The sequence below is a fragment of the Nannospalax galili genome, unplaced genomic scaffold (genome assembly GCF_000622305.1).
Source record: "Nannospalax galili isolate Female #2095 unplaced genomic scaffold, S.galili_v1.0 scaffold559, whole genome shotgun sequence".
Classification (NCBI taxonomy): domain Eukaryota; kingdom Metazoa; phylum Chordata; class Mammalia; order Rodentia; family Spalacidae; genus Nannospalax; species Nannospalax galili.
This window is the reverse complement of record NW_008343479.1, coordinates 4,378,372-4,400,899: the sequence shown is the minus strand read 5'-3', so window position 1 is coordinate 4,400,899 and position 22,528 is coordinate 4,378,372. Positions and strand designations below refer to the sequence as shown.

General features: G+C 38.1%; 1 protein-coding gene across 3 annotated transcripts in view; it reads right to left on the bottom strand.

The window, feature by feature from the left end:
* Positions 1-5,411: 5,411 nt before the first annotated feature.
* The window catches only part of Ccdc50 (coiled-coil domain containing 50), an 85,851-nt gene continuing 68,734 nt past the window's right edge, over positions 5,412-22,528 (bottom strand). For 2 of the 3 annotated variants that reach the window (XM_008839696.3, XM_008839695.3), the window contains 6 exons: positions 21,985-22,100; positions 21,233-21,277; positions 21,029-21,133; positions 19,708-19,787; positions 13,249-13,355; positions 5,412-11,634 (listed from right to left, as the gene is read on the bottom strand). In XM_008839696.3, coding sequence (XP_008837918.1) covers positions 11,615-11,634; positions 13,249-13,355; positions 19,708-19,787; positions 21,029-21,133; positions 21,233-21,277; positions 21,985-22,100 — 473 coding nt within the window. In that variant the 3' untranslated portion in view covers positions 5,412-11,614. The remainder of the gene's footprint in view (positions 11,635-13,248; positions 13,356-19,707; positions 19,788-21,028; positions 21,134-21,232; positions 21,278-21,984; positions 22,101-22,528) is intronic. The other variant, XR_003850555.1, reaches the window with a different exon arrangement.

Sequence of the window (22,528 nt, the reverse complement as noted above, 5' to 3'; positions counted from 1 at the left end):
AGGGCCCAAACTAGGAGTATAGAACGGCGAGGGGGGGCGATGGAAGGGTGAATGTGGCTTAGGGAGTCCCGGCGCGGAGAGCTGCGCTATAGACTTACCCCAAGAGGCCTGAGGATAGTAGTGCCGACAAACACAATTATTAGTGTATTCTAAATACTTGTATTTACAGATAATTGTACCACTATTCATTAATGAAGCTTCTTTTTGCAACAGATGGAGACTATTTCAAAGTTCCACAAGTGGTCAAATGCAGAGAATAACTAAGTGTGAGGTGGCTAGCCCTAAGTAACACATCTACAATGGAACCTCTATACCCAAGGCTCATGGAACATAGTGGAACAGGGGGTAGAGAGACTACTACTTCATCTCTCAACTCTTACCAGTGAAGCTTCATCATGTAAAAGATGGTGATTAACACAGAAAGTCACAAGTGGCTAAAATGTAGAGAATAAGAGACTGTACAGTGTGTGTCTTTGGATTGGACTTCTATATTAATCCTCATCCACCCAGGGCTCAGGGACCATTGTGGAAGTGAGCATGGAAAGGTTGTAAGAACAAGGGGTAGTAGATGACCACAAGAAAATAGAGTTTTTCAGGCTTCTGGGAACTTACTCATCTGAACTTAAGAGCAATGGTCAGAATATATATACACAAGACCCATGCAAACTCAATCAGATGGAAAATCCACAAAGAACTGGTAGGTGAGGGAGAGTTGGTCATCTTTAAGGGAGTGATGCTAGATAGGCCTAACAGGTTCCAGTAGATGAACTCATACTGAGAAACATCTGAGATATAAACTTGACTTGATAAACTTAACAGATATGACAGAATGCATGAACGCCAACAAGGGTAAGGGATATGGAGTGGTGCAGATATGGGGTGGGGGTCTAAATATGATTAAGCTGTAATGTTTGAAATGCTTAAAAATTCAATAAAAAAATTAAAAACTTATTGAAAACTAACACTGGGGTGGATGTGGGGAAAAGGGAATGTTATTCATTGAAGGTGGGAGTCCAAACTGGTACATATACTATGGTAATCATTGTGGAGGTACCTCAAAAAGCTAGAAATAGATCTTCCATACCATCCAGCTATACCATTCCCATGTATACACCCAAAGGACTCTGTCCTACTACAGATACTTGCTCATCCACGTTCATTGCTGCTCTTTTCACAATAGCCAGGAAATGCAGGCAATGTATATGCCCATCAAGGTATTAATGACTAATGAAAATGTGGTACATTTACATAATAGAATATTATTCAACTCTTAGGAAAAACTTAAATGTACATTAAATGGCTGGAACTGGAAATAATCATCCCAAGTGAAGTAACTTAGACCCAGAAAGACAAATGTCACACATTCTCACAGATAAATGCTACTTTTGTATCCCCCCCCCCCATGTGTGTGTTTAAATTGTAATAGATATAGAGGTCAGGAAGTGGGGCTGGAGAGATGGCTCAGCAGTTAAGTGCACTAACTGCTTTTGCAAAGGAACCAGGTTTGATTCCCAGCACCCACATGGTGGCTACAAACTGTCCTTGACTCCAGTTCCAGGGGAATCCAACACACTATTCTGACTTCCGTGGCATTGCATGACATGGGTGCACTCACACACATGCAGACAATACATTCATACACATAAAATAAAAAACATATATATTTTATAAATATATATGTGTAATATATATTACATATTGAGCCAGTAAACTAGTAAGGGGCCAGGTATATGTGGATCTTTCAAGGAAAGGATGATAGAATACAGGTGATATGAAGGGGGAGTGGGAAATAATGGAGCAGGAAGGATAAAGTGGGGTGGATGATTGGAGGGCAGATGGTACCAGTTTGTTTTCTGTTCCCTGATAAAGCAGTGACCAACATCAACTTGGGTAGAAAGGTTTTATTTAGCTTACAGTTATAGTCCATTCTTGAGGCAAGCCAAGTCAAGAACTTAAGGCAGGAACCTGGAGGCAGGAACTGAAGCAGATATCATCAGGGTGCTGCTAACTGGCTTGCTCTGCTACCTTCCTTACACAGTCCTAGGGGTGGCAATACCCATAGTTGGCTGGGTTTTCCTATATAAATTATCAATCAAGAAAATGCCCCAATGACATATCCACAGACCAATCTGACAAGAGGAAATTCCTCAAATGAGGTTCACCTTCCTGGGTGTGTAAAATTGACAAGATTAGCCATCTCAGTAGAGTAGAAGTGAATGTATGGGGAGGGATAAGTAACAATGAAGACCTGAGATACAGTCTAGAAGCTCCTACTACTATAGGAGCTTCCTAATATCCATATAGGTCTATCATCTATCATGTATCTATCATGTATCTATCATGTATCTATCATCTATCATCTATCTATCATCTATCATCTATCTATCTATCTATCTATCTATCTATCTATCTATCATCTATCTATCTACCTATCTATCATCTATCTATCTATCTATCATCTATCTACGGAACTTAAATATAGTTAACCCTGTAACCGGGGGAAATACCTCTCCTAGACACCATAGGCTAACAAATGAAAAGCCCAGGGACAGAAATGTTACCTCTTTTGGAGTTGTTGGTCAGTGAGGTTCATAGACCTGAAAACATTACTGGCTATTGTCACTGTTGTTGGTTACCCTCCAGAACTTGATGGCAAGATTGTTGCTGAAGGCACCATATACTTGTTTTATAGAACATGAAGAAACCAAGCTGTTACCAACCTGTGAGCTACATCTCTAGTGGGTAGCTTTCAATACTGCTGAAAGGTGCTATGCAAGCTACTGGGTAAGAAAAGTAATCATCAGTCTTACCCAGCTGTGAACCCTGTGAGTGATACTAGTGACTAACATAGAAAGATATGACCATTGGTGCTATAGGGGCACAAATGTCATAGAAATAACCAACAACTTTCCCAATGGATTTAAAGCCCACTCTACAAACTCATGCCTGGCACTTTTAACAGGGCCAAGAACTCACAGCTAGGTAGGCTATAGGCCCTAGGGGAGAATAATTCTACTAAATAGACATAGTATTAAGCCAATATCAGCCAAAATCTAATGATTCATAATTATACATATAGATTAGTGCATCTCCCAACTCTCATCAGAGAAGCTGCTTCATGCAGTAAATTAATACACAGTCAACATGCAGAGAAGGAGACAGTGGAGTGTTCAGCCCTAAATGGGACATCTGTATCACACTCCAGACTCTCAAGGATTGCCACAGAAGAGTTGTTGGAATATTATAAGAACCAGAGGCAGTGAATGACTACAGTGATAGTGTTTCTGGACACAACAGGGCAGTTGCACCTATAACACTAACAGCATACAAAAGATCAAGATCAAGACAGAAAATAATCCCAACATGGAGCAGGGAATTGGACACAAAATCTCAACCCTAGCTGAGGAGCTACTGGCAACTGACCATCACTGGAAGAAGAAACGCCAGCTTTCTTCAAGGCTGTGCTCCTCAGAAGCTACACATGATTCAGTGGATGACTCTACGGCTACGTACAAACTAGCAGCACTAAGTGGACTCAGTGGTTTTAGAATAAACAAAAACACAGAACAAATAAAACTGGAAGGGAATAGTGGTGGGGAGAGAGGAGAGAAACTGGGAGAGAGGGAATGGAGACAGATTTTATCAAAACACATTAAATGCACGTATGAATTTCTCAAACAATAAAAATGCCAACTTCTAAAACTATTTAAAATGCCTAACAAATATTATAAAGAAAAAAGAAATCAGAGACCTCAAAAACTAACCTGCTTATAAACATCAGCACCATGGACAAAACAAGCAGCCAGCATCCAACATCCAACATCCAAATCAGTAAATGGAAAGAAATTAAAGTTGGGGCAGAATTTAATATTTTGCATTTGCATAGCAAAGCATGACACACAGATACCATGTGGAGGGGTTGCCGGGGGCTAAGTGCCCTTTCCTGAAATGGGCGTAAAATCATTTTGAAAGTGCAACCCTAGTTTGGTACTCTGAAGGAGTTCTGCAAGTGTCTCAGGTGTGGGAGGCAGATGAAGTCCTATTTGTTTAAACATAAACTATGGCTTTAGTGGAAAATGTAATGTCACACATAGGCATGTGTTTGAACACTGGGTCCCCAGTTGCTGGCGCTGTTTGGAAAGGTTGTGCAACCTTTAGGAGGAGGAACCTTGTTGGTAAAAGAGGGTATCTGGGGATGAGTATGTGTGTAGGGGTGTTGATGTTTTATAACCCAGCTGTACTTCCTGTGTGCAGAAGCAGTAGGACCAGCCTCCCTCTCCCGCTAGCATACATTCTCTGATAGCTACCATGTCTTCTCCACCACAGACTGTATCCCTCCAGAACTGTGTGCCTAAACAAACCCTCTCTCCCTTAAGTTGCTTCTGTCAGGATATTTTATCACTGCAATGATTAACTAAGACTAAAAGCTTTCTAGTGTTAACTCTCCACATATGACAGTTTGACACATTCAGTCGTATTCCAGAAAACCACATGGAGTACCTCTTACCACAGATTAAACATGGAACTACCTTGCCTGTTTTTCTAAATTGGCTTCCAGATGGGTCAACTTTAACAAATTTGTTGAAGTCAATGAGCCATCTTTCTTCAGGTACATAGTGTAGTAACCCCTGCACATTACTGATGCCAGTAGAAAACCACCCCATTCTCTCTTCCTACCTCACAGGCAGGAAGCGACTCTAGAAAGTCAATCCATTCTCTTTCTCCATTTGTTGGTGCCTGTAAGCTTTAGAGCCGTATCTGCATATCTTACCGGTGACAGAACATTTATTTCTTTGCAGCCTGTGATACGGAGTGTGTCCTATTAATGCTGAAATCCCTTAGATTCCCTGTGGATCTGCTATAGGAGAAAGGGCATGCCAGAAGATCTGGGATATTTAACAGTCAACTCTGTAGTGATTGAAAATAGCATGGTATTTATTTTCAAAATTTATTTCTGCAGAATGTTTTTACAATTTATTAGGGATATATATATATATATATATATATGGATGTTCTAAATAAGTAGTAAAAATTCCATTTTCCCAAAATTCACTTGTGTTTACCAGAGCACACATTGACTTCAGTCATGAGGATTACTGTGCTAACACAAATTACTTGTTTGTTCTACCCTCCAACTATATCAGTACTACAACCAAAACACCAGGAAATTTGGGTGGTAAGAGTACTTTTCTGATTTACAATTTGGACTATTGGTTGAAATGTTCACTGTACAGCCTAAGAGTATCATGTTACACATTGTTAACCAAAGAAGATGTAAATGGAATAAGATAAAATTTTACTAGTATTATAGATATATTAGGGATATTTTATAAAGAAAAGGGGAAAGAGCAAATAATGCTCCTATAACTCCCTAAGTCCTTTGGCGCAGTAAGAAAACAAGAGGCCATCACTGACTAACAAATGGATGACTTTATTAAGAGAAGTCCAGATAGGTATTTACTTCAAACCATGGAAAACAAAGCACACAGACTTACTCATACAATGCTTTGGTTTAAAAATTATTCATAACATCAATGTTAAACCTGATGTTTGAAGAAACAAATGGGATCAAACAGTGTAAAATAGAAACTATGAAAACATAAGCTTGCATAGATGAATTATGTGGATGTACAAGTGGCATTAAAGAAAGGCTTGAGCACTGGAGAGTGCCTTATGTTGACCACCCACCTCCCCAGACTCATGAAAGTAACCAGCACCATGTTCTCGTCTTCAGTGAGGTTATGGGCAAGAACCATTTGGGCTGTATGAAAATAAACTGAAAAAGACTGTTTATGTCAGCCTAATTCAGATGGGCATATACATAGCCACCGGTACCACCACCAGTCACTTTAAGGCATTCACACAGTGTCCCTTACAGTTAGTTTTATTTAATCTCTAGACAGGCATGTGGTTTGAGGTGGCCTGTTTTCTGCTCTCAGACAAGACACTATATTCTATCAAGGCTCTGTTCATATCTATGGAATACCTATTTCATAGCTGCTTTTTTAAAATATAAACTGATTAGCACTTGAGGTATCATCTCACATGATTTATAAGCATATCCACATTACAAACATCTAAGGGGCTCTTACCAGATGAAGTGCGTGGACCCTGTGTGGTCTCACTGTCAAGAGATTACTTTTCCCATTATAAGACAAATGACCATATCACTTCGAATATCCTGAGACACTTGATTTCTGTGACAAATTCTTGTCCTTTTTTTCAGCACCTTTTCAAAATATGTTTTTTCGGGTATGTTCTTCTCAGGAGATCACAGAGAATTGCCATTTTGGTACATCACTTTTATATGCTATTTCCCCCATTGCATTTTCTAATTATTTACATTATGTCATGAAACGAATTTTGTTTGTCTGTTAAGAGAAAGGTGGACAATGCATGTATTTGTCAGGAAGGGCATCTGACTTCCAGTTTACAGCAAGGACTGAAGCTACTGCCTATGGAGACTTCACAGAAAATTTAAGTAGTACAAAAATTCTGATACCAAAAACTCTCAGCAAATTCTTAGCCTCAGTTTCCACAATTATGGTAAGAATTGAGTACAGCAGACTATGTCCAAAGTACCATTTGTCATAGTGCCTTCCTGTCACTGCTTTCGATATTGCTGGGTTTTTGAGGAAATGTCACTCAAACCATTCAGCTTTCCTCCTCTTCATATTTGAATTCACCAATCAACAACGGGGCAAGAAGTTACATGATTAACTCAGCCCCAATTGAAACGGCTGGAGAAAGCACAGATGAAAAGCTACTACGAAAGAGAAAAATACTTTCCATTTTGCTGTGAACACAGAAAGGGATATTAAATCTATAAGGAACATGTTAGCAGGCAGTGTTCAGATTTACATAAGGGAAAGAGAATGGCTTTTAAGGCCAAATACTTCCACGGATTGAAATGATTCCTTACATGACTCTTAGTTTATGGAATCAAATACAGACTTTAGGAGCTACTCTTCTATCTTCTCTGCCATAACAAAATTCATTCTCTTTTAAAAGTAGTAAATCAGAATACTCTTTGCATCAGAAAACTGCCTGTTTCAAGTTAATGTCTCATTTTGCTTGATTTTTTTCCCCATATTTGTTAATGGCAAATGAACATTTCAATACATAATGGTATTCACAAAATTTTTGGAAATAATTTGAATGTCTTCACTGAACAAAAGAATTGTTAGAAATTCCTTCTACACAGTCACCATCAGAAAGAACAGTAAACTATCAAGTGTTTAAAGTGTGATCATCTGTTGTGAGGACTCTAGGGAATTCTCTCCTTTCCACAGCACAGTGGGAGAAGTCCAAAGCTCCAGATGACAAAGATGCTTGAGGATCTTCAATGAATTTTACACTAAGAGAGAACTGACAGTCACTCACAGACACTGGGTACAATGGCCTCAGTTGGAGTCAGACTAACTTAAGGCAAACTTGATCTTCACAGACATTACTGGCATAAAGTGCAGGGATCATCAGAAAATGACTTGACTACTGATGTGTTCCCAGTTTCTTCTTGCCTTCTTGGATTCTCTACAATTAAATTTGAGCATTTTTGATTAATTATATACCAAGAACACCACCACCCTCTGGTTCTTCCTTTTAACAGTCTTACATAACATCATGGGTTTTAAAACAGAAAAGAACCTTCCATCAAGAATTTGAATGATACTGTGTTCCATGCAGCATTAACAGAACACTCCAGAAGAAGCTTCTCTCTGCCTACATTGTGTACCACAGGATATGAAGAAATAAGCATCCTGTCACGAATAAGATATGGAGCTATGGCTCTAAAACTCACAGGCACCAACAGATAGGAAGAGAGAACGGGGTAACTCTCTAATCACTTCTCTGTGAGCAGCGTGTAATAGATATAGCATATACTTCAAAAATCTTTTTGCTGAAAGATTAGGTTTTGATTTTTTTTTAAATGATTGTTTTAAACAGCCTATGCTATGAGAATAGGCAGAGCACAGAGAGAGAAAGCTACATGGACAGCGTTCCCCTTCCATGTTAATGCTCCCTACACAAACACTGTTCTCTCCAAAGGGAAGAGGGCTTTTATTGGAAACTCTATGCTGTTCTCAGGCCTTATACTTCCTTACACAGGTGTCTCATTGCTTCATTAGGCTGATGATCTCAGCCAATCAACAGTTATTTTTTAAGAAAAGAAACAAAGAATAACACATATTCATGTTTCCCAAAGTGAATATCATATAAAGGCAAGCCTTGTTAAAAATCAAGGCTGTAAAATGTTAACTACTTCTGTGGTAAACTGAATGCACCATATTATAGCAGGTTTCCCAATTTGGCGCAAAAAATTTAGAAAGATATGACAGTATTAAAGAAAAGTATCAGGTAAAAGAAATCTTTTCATACTGACATGTTCTGACTGTGAAAGGAATGAAGAACTGTCAGCAGTGACTGTAGGCATCATCTAGTTGCTTGGAAGAGCAAGACAGGCATAGACACGATTCAGAGTTTTCTAGAATAAGTTCAGTGGGACACAAGGTCCAAGGTCACACATTTTAGATTGTGACCAAGATCCAAAAGGCCACTGCACCTGTGAAAAGGTTTTCTTCTTGGGAACTTCTATTCCTATCTTTCTAATTTTGGTTTTGCTTTGTTCTGCAGTTCATAAGTATGCTGCCATCTGTCAAAGTCAACTGAGACGTAAGTATTTCAATGGCATGCAGAGTCACTTTCAAAAAATTTCAATATTCTTTTACAGCAAATGAAATAGCGACATACTCTCCTAATAAAATAAAATGTCTAACAGTGGCTTGAACATTAGAATCAATTTTCTTTCAAGTGAGAATATATAAACTGACTGATCTGGGCAATAGTTACAAAACATGAGGCAGGGGAAGAGACAGTGTAATGTCAAGTAGCCTTAAGAATGGCCCCTTAACACATTGTGCTCATTCAGCAATACTGGTGCTAACAGAGGTTGGCCTCCAGAGAAAAGAGATTTAAAAACTGATTTTCCAAGGCCAGAGGAATCAGTTTATATCATAGTAGTAATGCATAATACACTGTGGCTCTAATAACTAAACTGCATGTGCTCCAGCAACTCTAACAGGAACAGATCAATGCTTTCGTGCTCATATAAAATTGACAAAGTAAAAAAGCAGAAAGCACAGTGAAAAGTGGCAGTCCATTAAGAGTTGCTAGTTGCTTCTATCACCTCAAAGATACATTATTTGAGTGAGAGAATTTAATGAAAAACATTAGATTTCTATCTTCTTATTTGCAAGTAAATAATTGACACTCTTAAAAAAGTGTTCACCTTACAAAAAGAATAAAATAAACAATATTTTAAAATTCTACTCTTAAAAACTTAAAAAAAAGTAACAAGTTTTCAATACTGATGCTGAACTGGCTATCAGAAAAGCAGTGCTACCTTTGGCCGTCCACTAGGACGGGTGGGACACCAGGACAGGTGGTGGGACACTAGGAAAGCTGGGACACTAGGACGGATGGGACAATGAGACGAGTGGGACACTAAGACGGGTGGGACACTAGGATGGGTGGGACACTACGATGGGTGGGACACTACGATGGGTGGGACACTAGGACAGCTGGGACACGAAGACAAGTGGTGGGTCACTAGGACGGGTAGGACACTAGGACGGGTGGGACACTAGGGCAGTTGGAACACTAGCACTCTGGTTAGGTGGTCTGTAGTCTTTAAATTGAAGTATGTCTGTTCTACAATAAATATGGCTAAATGAAGTTCATTAAGGGAAAAGAAATGCAGGTTTTTAAAGTAAAAGTGATTCTTCCATGAAATAGAAAAATAAACATTTGTAAAATAAAAATATGGCAAATTATGTTGCTTATTTTGCCTAATTATCAAATAAAAATACTATTGTATTTTTTCTTTAAAGTTAACATTACAAAATATTTTCTAAAACATGAAATAAAAATCACAGGGCAGATAAAGAAAGATATAGCATTACTATAAATCAACAAGACTAAATTTTGAATACTGAAACCACTAGGTGAAATTTGACTTGAGGTCAGAATTTTCATTTTATCTCTCCTTTCCTAAATGAAGACTTTTCTATACTTATTTCATAATCAATATTCATGTGTTATTTTTCCTTTTCTTTATTTTCCCAAAATGACTATACCTCTTGAAGTTGTATTTCCAGATGGCCATTTTCCCAAAATTTAACTCTTCTTAGTTGCTTTTTACTCAAGTCCTTATGACATAAAAAACTTTATGAAAGCAAAGATCTTTTTCAAAATTAGATCCAAATTCATTCTGGAATCTGTTCAAAGGAGCTTCCCTGAATATGTTAAGACAGTCTGGAAATGCAAGGCAAACAGAAGGCAGCTCCCAGTGGGGGGTGGGGGTCGGGGGGGGGAGAACTCACTAAAAACTTTCTCTCCAGTCACCTATCACTTCTTTTCAAAACGAATAGCATACTGAAATACCACAGATTCATACAATGAAAAAGAACAGCAAGTTAATCTGAAGGAACGTTTTCTATGCACAGCTCAGTTGCCATTTGGATTAACTAAGCAGAAAGGGTAGATAAACATTTCCACTACTTAGCAGCTAGATGAAAGGTTTGAAGGGAGGGGCTTAAAGGAATCATACAAAGGAACAGAGCAACGGTTCACAGGTGATAATCACCAAAGCCCACCAAAGTTAACTTCAGCCTGCATTAGTCTAATTACTGATGGGGGACACCAAATATTACTGAGAGCTGCCAACAAATGCTGCTCTGCCCTTTAGGCAAGAGGCTTGATCTACAGTCAGCAGGAGTAATGGCACCATCTCTTATGAAAAAAAAAAAAAAAATGAAAAACTATTATTCCTTTGGCTCTGCAAGTAAATATAAAACAAAGGACAAAAGTTTTTTTTTCTTCTTTAATTTTCAATGGACTGCATGGACCTACCTGAGTGAAAATATCCAAGAATAAAGTGTTTATGAAGAAATGATACACTGCCCTGGAGCTTCAGAAAGTCTTGCTGCAGGGGAATCAACAGCACGCTAGGTGTTAAAGAATGGTATCTAGGACAATTTTCCCAGGAAGGCTTATAAGGATATGCAAAACCTCTACCAAATCCATGTATTCAGAATAACATACTTCAACTGCTCCAAGGATTTCTTCTTTTAATATTTTATGTTTTTTTCTTTTCCTAAAGAGAATAAAAACCAAAGGCTCTGTCCTTCAAAACAACATACTAATACACCAAAAAAGTTATTTCTTATTTCTTATATTCTTTGATTCTGCATTGCATCCGAATGTTATGTTTTATTTTATAATTCATCCTTATACATTTATAATGGCTAAATAACCCCTGGGCCCTGGAAATCTAGAGCAGCACTTCAGAGAGCTCTTACATACTCCATCTCGGGCTCAGGTTCAAAGTAGTGCTACCCAGTATTCAGAAGCTATATTTTCTTACACTGCCCAAGTGATCAGCAATAACCAAAACATTTGAAACACAGTGAAATTTTTTATGGTTAGAAAAACACTTGAGAATAAATCCATGGAATGACAACATAGGAGTACAAGGACAAACACGGAATGTATTTTGTATTAGTCAGTAACATTTGCTACAGCAAGTCCATTTTCAAGGCAGAGTCTTAAACTTCTACTGCTTTTTATGGAAACCTGGGGAAAGGAGAAAGAAAGGAAAAATAATTAAGATTAAATGCTTCAATTTCATTTTGTCTATGCCCAAGACAATTCATCTAAATTTTTAGAAATTTCTAAATTTCTTTAATATATTTCTTTGATTCTGTATACAAGATATTTACATACATAATCAATTTTTCATTTTAATATTATGCAGCAAATATATGTCAAAGACAGTTAGACACACCTTGACCCCAAATGCTACATGCTCAGTGTGCGAAAGGAAAGCACAAGCGCCTGCAATGACACGGATGCTGAAATGCCAGCAAATGAGGGCTATGGGGATGCAGGGTCCCTGCAAAGGACGGGGCATTGCCCAGCTACCCATCTCCTGCACTGGTTTCGCTCTTAATTCTCAACTGTGGTTGGTGAAGATGAAGAAGGGCTGCTTTCAAAATAGTGCAAAAGCCTCATGCCGTTTGCCCAAAGATGTGGATTTAATTTGTTAGAAATTTTATCTATGTAATGGTATGTTTTACATAGAAAGGGGTCATTCACAAGAAATTCGGTAAGCCTACCATTAGCTTTGAAAAAGGATAATAAAAGTATCATCTAAGAAATCTCCAAAGATTTTAACAACAAACAAGGTCTGTCAAATAAGACCTGATGTTTGTGACATGTACTACAATCATCTTCCATGTATATTTGTAGGTTTTTTGGGGGGTGGGGGGTAGGGTCTCACTATGTAGCCTGGATTAGACTGGAATTCCAATTCTCCTGCCTCTGGAGTGCTGGATTACAGGTGTGTACCACCATACCAGCCTTCTTCCATAAATCTTACCTTTCATGACCTCCACAACTCTGGATTATTTCATTGCCTTTATTTTGTAGATGAGGAAGTTAACATAAGAAACTACCTCTCTATTCATTTTATCAATTTTCACAAATACGTGAGTACATACACTGTGAAGAACAAATGTATCCAACTATGCTTTCCATCTGAAAGTTCCTCCACTGTAAATCACCATTTCTTTTCTCGTTTCCTTTCCTTTCTTCTCAGCAAAACTGTTATGTGGTGTGTATGTGAGCACACTGTACATCTAATCCATCATTCATGGATGGGCTGCGTACACTTCATCCAAAATGCTTGGGACCAAACTGTTTTAGATTTCAGAACTTTTCTTTGGAGTATATGCATAAACTCCTAATGTGCTCAACCTCTAATCAACATTAATACAAATTATGGGCAAAGTGCATCCCTAATTTGAAAATCTAAATCTGAATTTCCCCCAAAATCTGAAACTTTTTAAACAACATGTCAGTATTCAAAGCCTTCAGACCAGATTTTCAAATGTCAAGTGTTTAGCCTATAGAGAAAAAGAGGTCCAAACATCTATAAGGGACTCCAATTCTCCTCCACTAATGTGGTTAAAGCTCTAACCTCTCTCCAGAGGAAAATGTAAATACATCGAAAGTCTCGCATTGAACTTAAGGTGCCGTATTTTTATCTTTCCTGATTATGCTTCAGTAACTACTGAGAGAATGGGAAAATTATTTTTTCCACAGCAGTAATTAGAAGACAGTATTTGGTTTCCTTCATAAGAGGCAGCTCACAAAGATCTCAAGCTTGCCTACAGAGACTCTCCTTACCTTTATGAGAAGACTCTGACTTTAAGAAGTGGCGCGGGGCACAATGCTGGTCTGTAAAATGGTTGTAATCCAGGTCTTCAGCTTCCGTCATTGTAGGTGGTGGTGGCCTAAAGGAAGACCGAGTTTAAGAGAGAACTAAGTGAAAGTTCCAATCCCATTGCTCACTGACTACATAGAAAAAACTTTTTTCTGTAGAAATTGAAAGCCAAAATGCTTTCAAATTACTTGAATAAACTATTTGACCATATTATTCTGGTGAATTAATGCACATAATCTCAATACCTGTATGTGCGGGGCATCCTGCTCCAGAAGGAAAAAGGAAATGAGGTACAGCATGCTATTAATTTACTTCCTTTTGTCAGGGGTTATCAAGAAAGGAAGAAGGCAAGAAAGAAGTGAAAATATTAATAAAGCAAAGAGACATGAAAACAAAGAGTTAGAAAGAGCGGCGAGCAAAATCCATATTCCACCAGGTGGCGAAGTTCTACCTCCTGTGTAATATATCTACAACTTTTTAGGTCAAAATAAAACAAGATGTCATGAAAAGAGTTTTCATACTAGATGTTTTATTATTTACTTATTCGAATACAAACTTCTGAAAATATTTAGCATTGATGAAAAAAAAATTTTTTTCAGTCTTTTTGAGACAGGGTCTCCCTGTAGCCCCAGCTGTCCTGGAACTCATTATGTAGACCAAGCTGGCCTTGAACTCACAGAGATCTGCCTGCCTCTGCCTCCCGAGTGCTGGATTAAAGGCATGCGCCACCACACCCAGCCTACGTTGATAAAAATTTTTAAAAGCCTATTTCTTTGTTTCATTTCCTACAGGTATAGTCAATTTTGCTTTAAAGCATAGAACCAGATGAGGTTAATAGTTATCAATCTATAACCATTTTACAGGATGTTTTATATAATCATGAGATATATGTATACTGAGGTTTGGAAAATTAGAGACACTTTGGTACATAATTGACTCTGTAATATAAAAACAAAAGCAAGTCTATTTAAATTTCTCCATCTATACCTGGTAATAAGTCTCTCCCTGGCACCTGGAAGGGTCAAAAGGAATGTTAACTTGTGTATACAGTGGGCTGTACTTATCTCAGCTAACCTATAACACAAGTCTACACGGCAGCACCAACATATAAAGACACAGGTTAGATGAGGTTAGTGACTGGTTCAAGTCCACATATTTGTTAAGTACAGATATGGCACTCTTGGTAAGAACAGAATCAAATGGATTCCAAAACCAGTTTTCTGCTCAACACAGTGATACATAGTGTTTGCATTTGTTAGCAGAAAGCACAGTGCCTGCAAAGATGGTGTGTGTCTTTATATTTCATATGGAAGCAGTAAAGGAAGATCTGTGCTTTTTGTAGCCCGAGACCAAACAGAACAACACAGCAAGAGAACTGAAGGCCTCTTAGAGTGATTTGTTTGTATTTTGTTATTTTTATAAGATATACTTTTATGTTTTCATCCATGCTATATCCATACAAATAATTTAAGTATAGTGAATATGGTATCGCTTCACCTTGAACCATTTGCTCACAAATATTAAATGACTGTTTCCTTTCATTGTTGACTGGCATTCATAACACCTTAAAAAGTAACATAAAACTTGGTAGGAAGAATTGAGGCAAAACAATCCAAGTCCAGGACTCAGCTTCACAAAGTGACTAAGGATGTGACTGAAGCCCAAGAAAAGAACTTGGGTAACCACTGTGGCAGAGTGGATTTTATGCTTTCATTAACCTCATCAAGGGCCCTCAAATCAGATGTAAGCACTGCACACCCTTGAAAGGATGAGCAATTCATGCTGGGAGCCTCAGCTCTCTAGCTGTGATACTCTATTCAGTTCTGGGCTATGCAGAGAATAAATCCTGACTTACTGCTTCCAGGAATCCTGCCGAATTATTTTGTTTCAACAGAGATGGTTGTTTCAAAGTTAACATATTTATAGTTGTCCTAGTTAGTTTCTCCATTGCTGTGACAAAACATTCTGAACACTACCAACTTGGGGAGGAAAAAGTTTATTCTGCTTACATCTCCTGAGTCACAGTTTTTATCAGAGCCCAAGGTAGGAACTCAGGCGGGAACTTGGAGGCAGGAACTGGAGCACAGGCCATGGAGGAATGCAGCTTACAGGCTTGCTCCCTGCACCCACCCCCTACCGCCTGCTTTCTAATGCAACACAGGCCCACCTGCCCAGAGGTGGCACCACCTACAGTGGGTTGGGCCCTCCCACATCACTCAACAATCAAGAAGGTGCCCTCTGGACATGGCCACAGACCAGTCCAATGAAGACAATTCCCCAATTGAGGCTCCCTCAACCCAGGTGTGTCAAGTTGACACTAAAGCTACCCAGCACAACAGTTAAAACTAGAAAAGTTCTTACTAATCAAAAGTTCATTTTGTAGTTTTTGGTGTATTAGAATTACCTACTTCCCACTGTTCTCATGAAACGCTTACATCTTTAAATTAGTGACATCTCTAAATGTTTTTCAGAGTTCACTTCAAAAATCATTTCAAATTTCTTCAGGAAATTTGCCTGGTCATCCTAAGCAGGTTATGTATTTCTTTATGCTTTTACATATTTCCTGTGTTTATCCATAGCCATGAACTTTAATCATGAGAGCTATTTGAATAATCTGTTAGGGTATAACTTCATAGAAGGATGAAAAATTCATTCTTAGGGACTGCACTTGTATTATTAGTTCTGTGCAATTATCAGGGTGACCACTAAATGAGCAAGGAGATAAACAGACTTCACATTCATACGAATGTGCTGGAAACCTAAGGAAATATGTAGACTCTCCAGCCTTTTGTATACTAAAAATGCAGCTAAAACACCACTGACATTTTCAATATAAAATCCTACAGTTAAAACATTTCATTTTCTTTTTTTTAGACAAGTTTTTGCTATACAGCCCAGGGTGGTGTCCAACTCATGCTCCTCCTGCTTTAGCCTCTTGAGTGCTGTTTCTAGGTATGTACCACCATGCCCATCTAAAGTTATTCAAACTTGGATTATAACTTTTGACAGTTATGAAGAGTTAAAATTAATTCAGATTATTAACTGGGTCCCTACTGGGGGAGGGGGATTATAATAGACAAAGATATTGGATTTTGACTATGGATGTTCCAAGCTCTACACGAGAATCCATTTCCCCTTCTCTACTACATTGAAGCATGACACAGCACGACCTCAAAAGCTTCATGTTCTCCAATCCAGCTACGTCTTTTTATGTGACTAGCTAACTAAACCATCCCATCATGATTGAATGTGAAAGAGGCAACCACAGACTCTAAGCAGAAAGCACATACTCATGAATGAGCTACCAATGGTGTGTGTTTATAAACTATGAGAATTAATATTTCATGAAATCCTAATTCATCTTTGTTCTGTAATACACATAATCTTTCAGTAAGTAATATTTAAAAATAAATGTGCCTTCCAGATTAAGGAAAGATTTAAAAGGCTGGGCAGTGATGCAAACTCTTGGGAGGCTGAGACAGGTATATCTCTGTGAGTTCAATGTGAGCCTAGTCTAGATAATGAGTATATAATGAGTACTAGGCCAGGCCAGCTCATAAAGTGAGGCCCTGTCTCAAAAAGAAAACAAAAAAAACCCCAACAACAACAACAACAAAAAAAAGGGTAAAAACAGGGAGTGGAGAGATGGCTCAGTGATCATCCGTGATTAAAAGCACTGGCAATTCTTGCAGAGACCTGGGTTTGAATCCCAGCACCCACATGGCAGCTAACAACTGTCCGTAACTCCAGTTCCAGGGGATCCAACGTCCTCTTCTATCCTCTATGGGCACTGCACAACACGGGTGCACTTACACACATGCAGGCATAACACTCACACATATAAAATAAAAATAAATAAAAATTTTTAACAAACAACAAAAAGACTGAACTTCTAAACTCACTTTTCATTCTTTCTAAGAGCCATTTTACAATATACCATTTAATTTTTTACTTTCAATATGCCAAATATTCTTTATATTTTTCATATTGAAGTTTCTGACTTTATTTTGAATAATATTAGCAGTTAAAAGCTTCTACATGCAAGACTGTATCCATTTATATTCTAGAAACACCAGTTTCAAAATACTTCTAAAATGGCTATCCCAAAGTGCTCTATTATATCTCCTGCCAAAGTCATTAGTATTCAAAAGAGTAAAAGGACTCTGAAGACTTAAAAAAATATATAAAAATCATTTGAATTTATTTGGTCAAAAATTAATAAACAGATCTGTTACCACCTGAGAACAAATTGCTTCATATTTTATTTGGCTGCTGTGGGAATATACAGAAATACATCATTCTAAATATGTTGCATATGCTTAAGCAAAAGCTGAAACAGCAACAGATTTTACATAATTAGACAGACTGTGTTACTAATGACCTCCGAGCAGTACGAACCAGATGAGATTTTCTGAAGGATATCTTTTGAAAGCAGAAGAGTTTAAAAATAAACTTCTATTTTAAAACACTTTTTGCACATGTATATGGTGTCTGTGCATGAGTGTTCACATTTCTGTCGGCACAATGTGTACACAGTACACATGCCACGTGTGCATGTGCAGGCTCAAGGACGATGGGTGCTCCCCTTGATTCCTCCCCACTTTCTCCACTGAGGCAGAGTCCCTTGCTGAACCCATAGCATACCAATTTTCAGTTGGTCTAGAAAGTCAGCTGGCCTTGAGGTTCCCTGCCTCTCAAGTGTTGGGATTACAGGTGGCTGCTGAGCCTGATCAACTTTTATATGGGTTCTGCGGATACGGACTGTGATCCTTATGCTTGTATAGCAAGCACTTTCTCTAATAAGCTACCTCCAAAACCCAATAAGTTTACTAAGTATTAGTAGCCAGGATCAAAACTCAAGGTCTTAATATAATTCAGAGCTTTTGACATACTGCATTTAGTGGTTTTCGTTTTGTTTTGTTTGTTTGTTTGTTTTGACAGTGTTTTGTTTCCCAGACCCCAGGCTGGTCTTGAACTCACTATGTAGTCAAGGGTGAACTTGAATTTCTGATCCTTCTTTCCTTTACTTCCCTGGTTCTAGGATTATAAGCATTTACCATCATGCCCAGTTTATGCTGTGCTTGGGATTAAATCGAAGGTCTCATGCATGCTAGGAAAGTGTTTCTACAAATTGAGCTCTATCCACAGCTCCTACTTTTTTTATTGAATAATTGTAATGGATATACAAGTACATGACATTAGAACATATACACAAGATAACATAGTTCAATACATGTGTGTGTTGACTGATGTTTAACTCATAGTAACCATGTCTACCTCCTCCTTTATCACACTTCACAGTGAAAGCTCTCCCAGTGCTTCCATCCAGCTCCTTGAAATGCCTACTTCATGACTATTACTAAGTCACTCTACTGCTAAATACCACACCCAAACTTCTTGTTTCTATTTAACTACCAATTAATTCTGACTAATCAAATGTTCCTTGTTCTTCCCCTTTCCTTGCTTTCTCCTTACACTTATCAAATAGTCCTTCAAAAGACAACATAAACTAATAAAGAGAAAAAGCTCGCTTTCCCAAACTTAAATATTGAAGATGTGAGGTGGAGAGAAAGCAGTTTTCCATAACTAGGACTGTTGGAGAAGTTCAGGAAGAACACAGCACAGGCAGCCATTTGTTCCAGTGAGACAGTAAGTCTGCAAGGCAAATAATTGCCTAGGACATCGAGACTCAAGAGAGAAATGAATTTGCTTAAATGTCATGCAAACACCAGTGTGGTTATGAAAAAACCCCAAAAAACTTTTTATGTGTATTTTTTCCTGTATGTACATATGTACATGTACCTGTGTATGTGTACAGGCGTGTGTATGCATGCAGAGGCCAGAGCAGGATGTTGGAATTCTTCGATTGCTCTCCCACCTATTTTTTTGAGACAGTCTCTCTCAAACCTGGAATGTGCTGTTTTGGCTGGACAACCAGCAAGATTGCAGAATCAACCTGTCTCTACATTGATACTGGGGTTACAAGCACGAGCAGCCAAGTCCTACTCTTGAGAGGGTGATAGCAATTAGAACTCAGGTCTTGCTTTCATAGCAAGTGCTCTTGCCCATCTCCTTGGCCCCCAACCAAAATTTAAAACCTGAGATTTAATTTTGAAAATAGTTAATCTCTCTCTCCTAGGCTGAGGGCATAAATTCAGTATATGTAAAGATAAGAAGCAGTCCTAAAAAAAAAAACACATTTCACCCTCTACAGCTCAGTTTCTATTGACTATTCCTTATGTGACTCGTGCAAGCCAATTAAGACTAGAAATAAGATTTGAGAATAACACTGTAACACTTGACATTACACAACTGTAGATTTTTGGCTCTCCACTTGAAACAACAGTCTTCTCAGTCAACTGACATGCCTTTACTTACCCCAAAGTCAACCTTTCCATTCTCCTTTTCAGGTGTCATCTTACCTTGATGGCCTGTCAATCTTAGAACGGTGACCATCATCACTCTCTTTTGATTTTGAATGTGTTGACTTAGCTGCTTTTGACTGTGGATTACAAAACAAAACACTGATCAAGCGAAAGATGAAGCTTATAAAATATATATCCCACATCAAGCTTTCCTTTGAGTTTTAGGTTACATTTAGTTAAGCAATATAAAATATTTTTATATACATTTTTATATGAAACTCAGGTTAAAAACATAGACAGGGGCTGGAGAGATGGCTCAGCAGTTAAGAGTACTGACTGCTCCTACAGAGGACCAAGGTTCAATTCCCAGCACCCACATGGCGGCTACAAACCGTCCTTAACTCCAGTTCCAGAGGAATCCAAAGCCCTCTTCTGACCTCCGCAGCATTTCACGACACGGGTGCACTCACATACATGCAGGGCAATACACTCATAGGCATAAAAATAATAAATTAAATTTTTTTTTAAATATTAAAAAAAAAATTATAGAGACAATGTTCTGATGAAAGCTGCCAGTGTAGCCAGAGAACGCCAGAGAACGCTTGCCATGAACTATTTCTGATTACGGAGAGGAAAGATAACAGTCTCAGCTCCTGCTAAAGAGTTTTGTTATTGTGATATAAGAATGACTGTCATCAATAGTTGTGTATTTGTCAGTCTTCCACAGATTGAAGTAAGTCAAATGAAAAGGAAGCAGCTGTGCAGTAGGGACAAGTGCAGGCACAATGAGAAAGTACAACAAAAGCAGGCTTCCATGAGCATTCAGAAAGCAGAGTTTAAAAACTGCGTTCTCTTGCAATGTAAGTATATAAAAACTGAGATCACTGATCTGAACCTCAGTCTTAAAATGAACAAACTGAGTCTCCCAATTTGGGTAGTAAATCAAAAAATATTTTATTTATTCATTTTTATTTTATGTGTATGCATGTTTTGCCTGCGTGTGCCATATGTGTATGATGCCTAGGGAGGTCAGAAGAGGGTACTAGATCCCCTAGAACTAGTTAGGGACTGATGTTAGCTGCTGTGTGGTTGCTGGGAATAGAAACTGGGTCCTCTGCAAGAGTAGCCAATGCTCTTAACAGCTAAGCCATCACTCCAGCCCCAGCAATAACCTTTTACATAGTAATTTTTCAACAATTCAATTATTCTTTTATATAACAACTGTGACACATTAGATTCACATATCTAATAGAGACAATTTGCATATCTAAAATATATTCACAGAGCCCGTCCTAGAGCATAGTGTCCTATTTTTCACTTCTAATTTCATTTCTGATTTAAGAGCAAAGCAAAGCAAAACAAAGAAGCCCCATAATACCTTCCACTCAGGGTCATGCTTTCTTTTATCCAAAGATGACTTTTCTCGTTCTTTGGCTTTCTTGTATGCTTTCTTTTCTTCAGCCATTAGAAGTCGAGCAATTTCCTAAAAACGATTCAGCCATATCATTAATGACAGAGTTGTGGCTAGAAAATTATTTGGATACTTCCAAAAAATTTAGATTAGCTAATATCATGAACTGACCTCATCCTGGGCTACTTGAGCTGCTCGCATGTCCACATGAGTAGCCTGTGAACAAGAAAACAACACATAACTGGAATTTGTATAACATAAGTTGCAATTTGCAATTAGTTGTACTGACATCCCTAAGCTGATGATCAGTGGCTGTATTTTCACCAGTCAGAATAGAGGCACTTTCCATCTAATTCTGCAGCAGATCTTTAGAGAAGGACTAGAACCCAATAGAGGAGAGATTAGGATATGGTGTTGTACTGCTAATGCTAATCAATAAGTACAACTGGATTGAACAGGCTCCTCATCTACTTGGGATACATGGCTATACCCCGAGGAAATAACTGCAGACAGTACCAAATCCTATATACAGTATCAAATCTTACATGTTTTTCCTTTGGATACATACTCTTGGTAGTATAATTTACAAAAATAGTCACAGTAAGAGATTAATAACCATAATAATAAAAAAACTTAACAGTACATTGTACTAAAATTTAATTTTTTATCTTTGGATTTTTCCATTTAATTTTTTGCATATTTGGTCATAGATAACCTATATAATGTGAATGGTGAGTAAGGGGGCTATTTTTCCACCCTACTCCCATTGACTTGATTTCCCACTCTTACTAAAGATACTACTTTCTCAACTGAAATGATTATAATACCCATTATATAACCCCTATATGTTGTTATATAACTGTGACTCAACCTACACACAACCCTACTAATATACCTAAACTTCTGCCTTACTATGCACTCACCATAAGTTCTTCTTCTTGCAGTTTTCGAGCAATTTCGGCATCATACCACTCCTGACCCCTGTGGGTCACTCGAGGTGGAGTGGAGACAGCTTCTTTCATTCCTCTTGGTTTCGTTCCTAGAAAAGACTTGGTGGAGTAAGGTAGCTGAGTTGTTTTATGAAAAGCTACAAAGTCTAAGATGAAGATGTTCTCCTTTAACATTCAATACTGACAATACTGCATTGTAGAATTCAGTGCCAGTACAGGGTAGTTTTGAAATAAATTTTTCCTAGGCACGAAAGTAGCAATACACACAATTCAAACATTTTAACAAAGTTACCTTCCTCAACCTGCCTGGCAAAAACTCTTCTCACATAGTTTCTTCCACAGCAGAAAATCATGCAAGAAACTGCAAGGGAAGCAGGCCTTCAAGACAGAAAATGAACAGAGGAAAACAAGCTATTGAAAAGAAAAAGAATTTACAGAAATGAAGGTTCTATAATCAGTGTTAATGTGGCTGAGCTGACAGAAAGGCTTTCTCCCAGTTTCTGAAGGCTGTTCATCT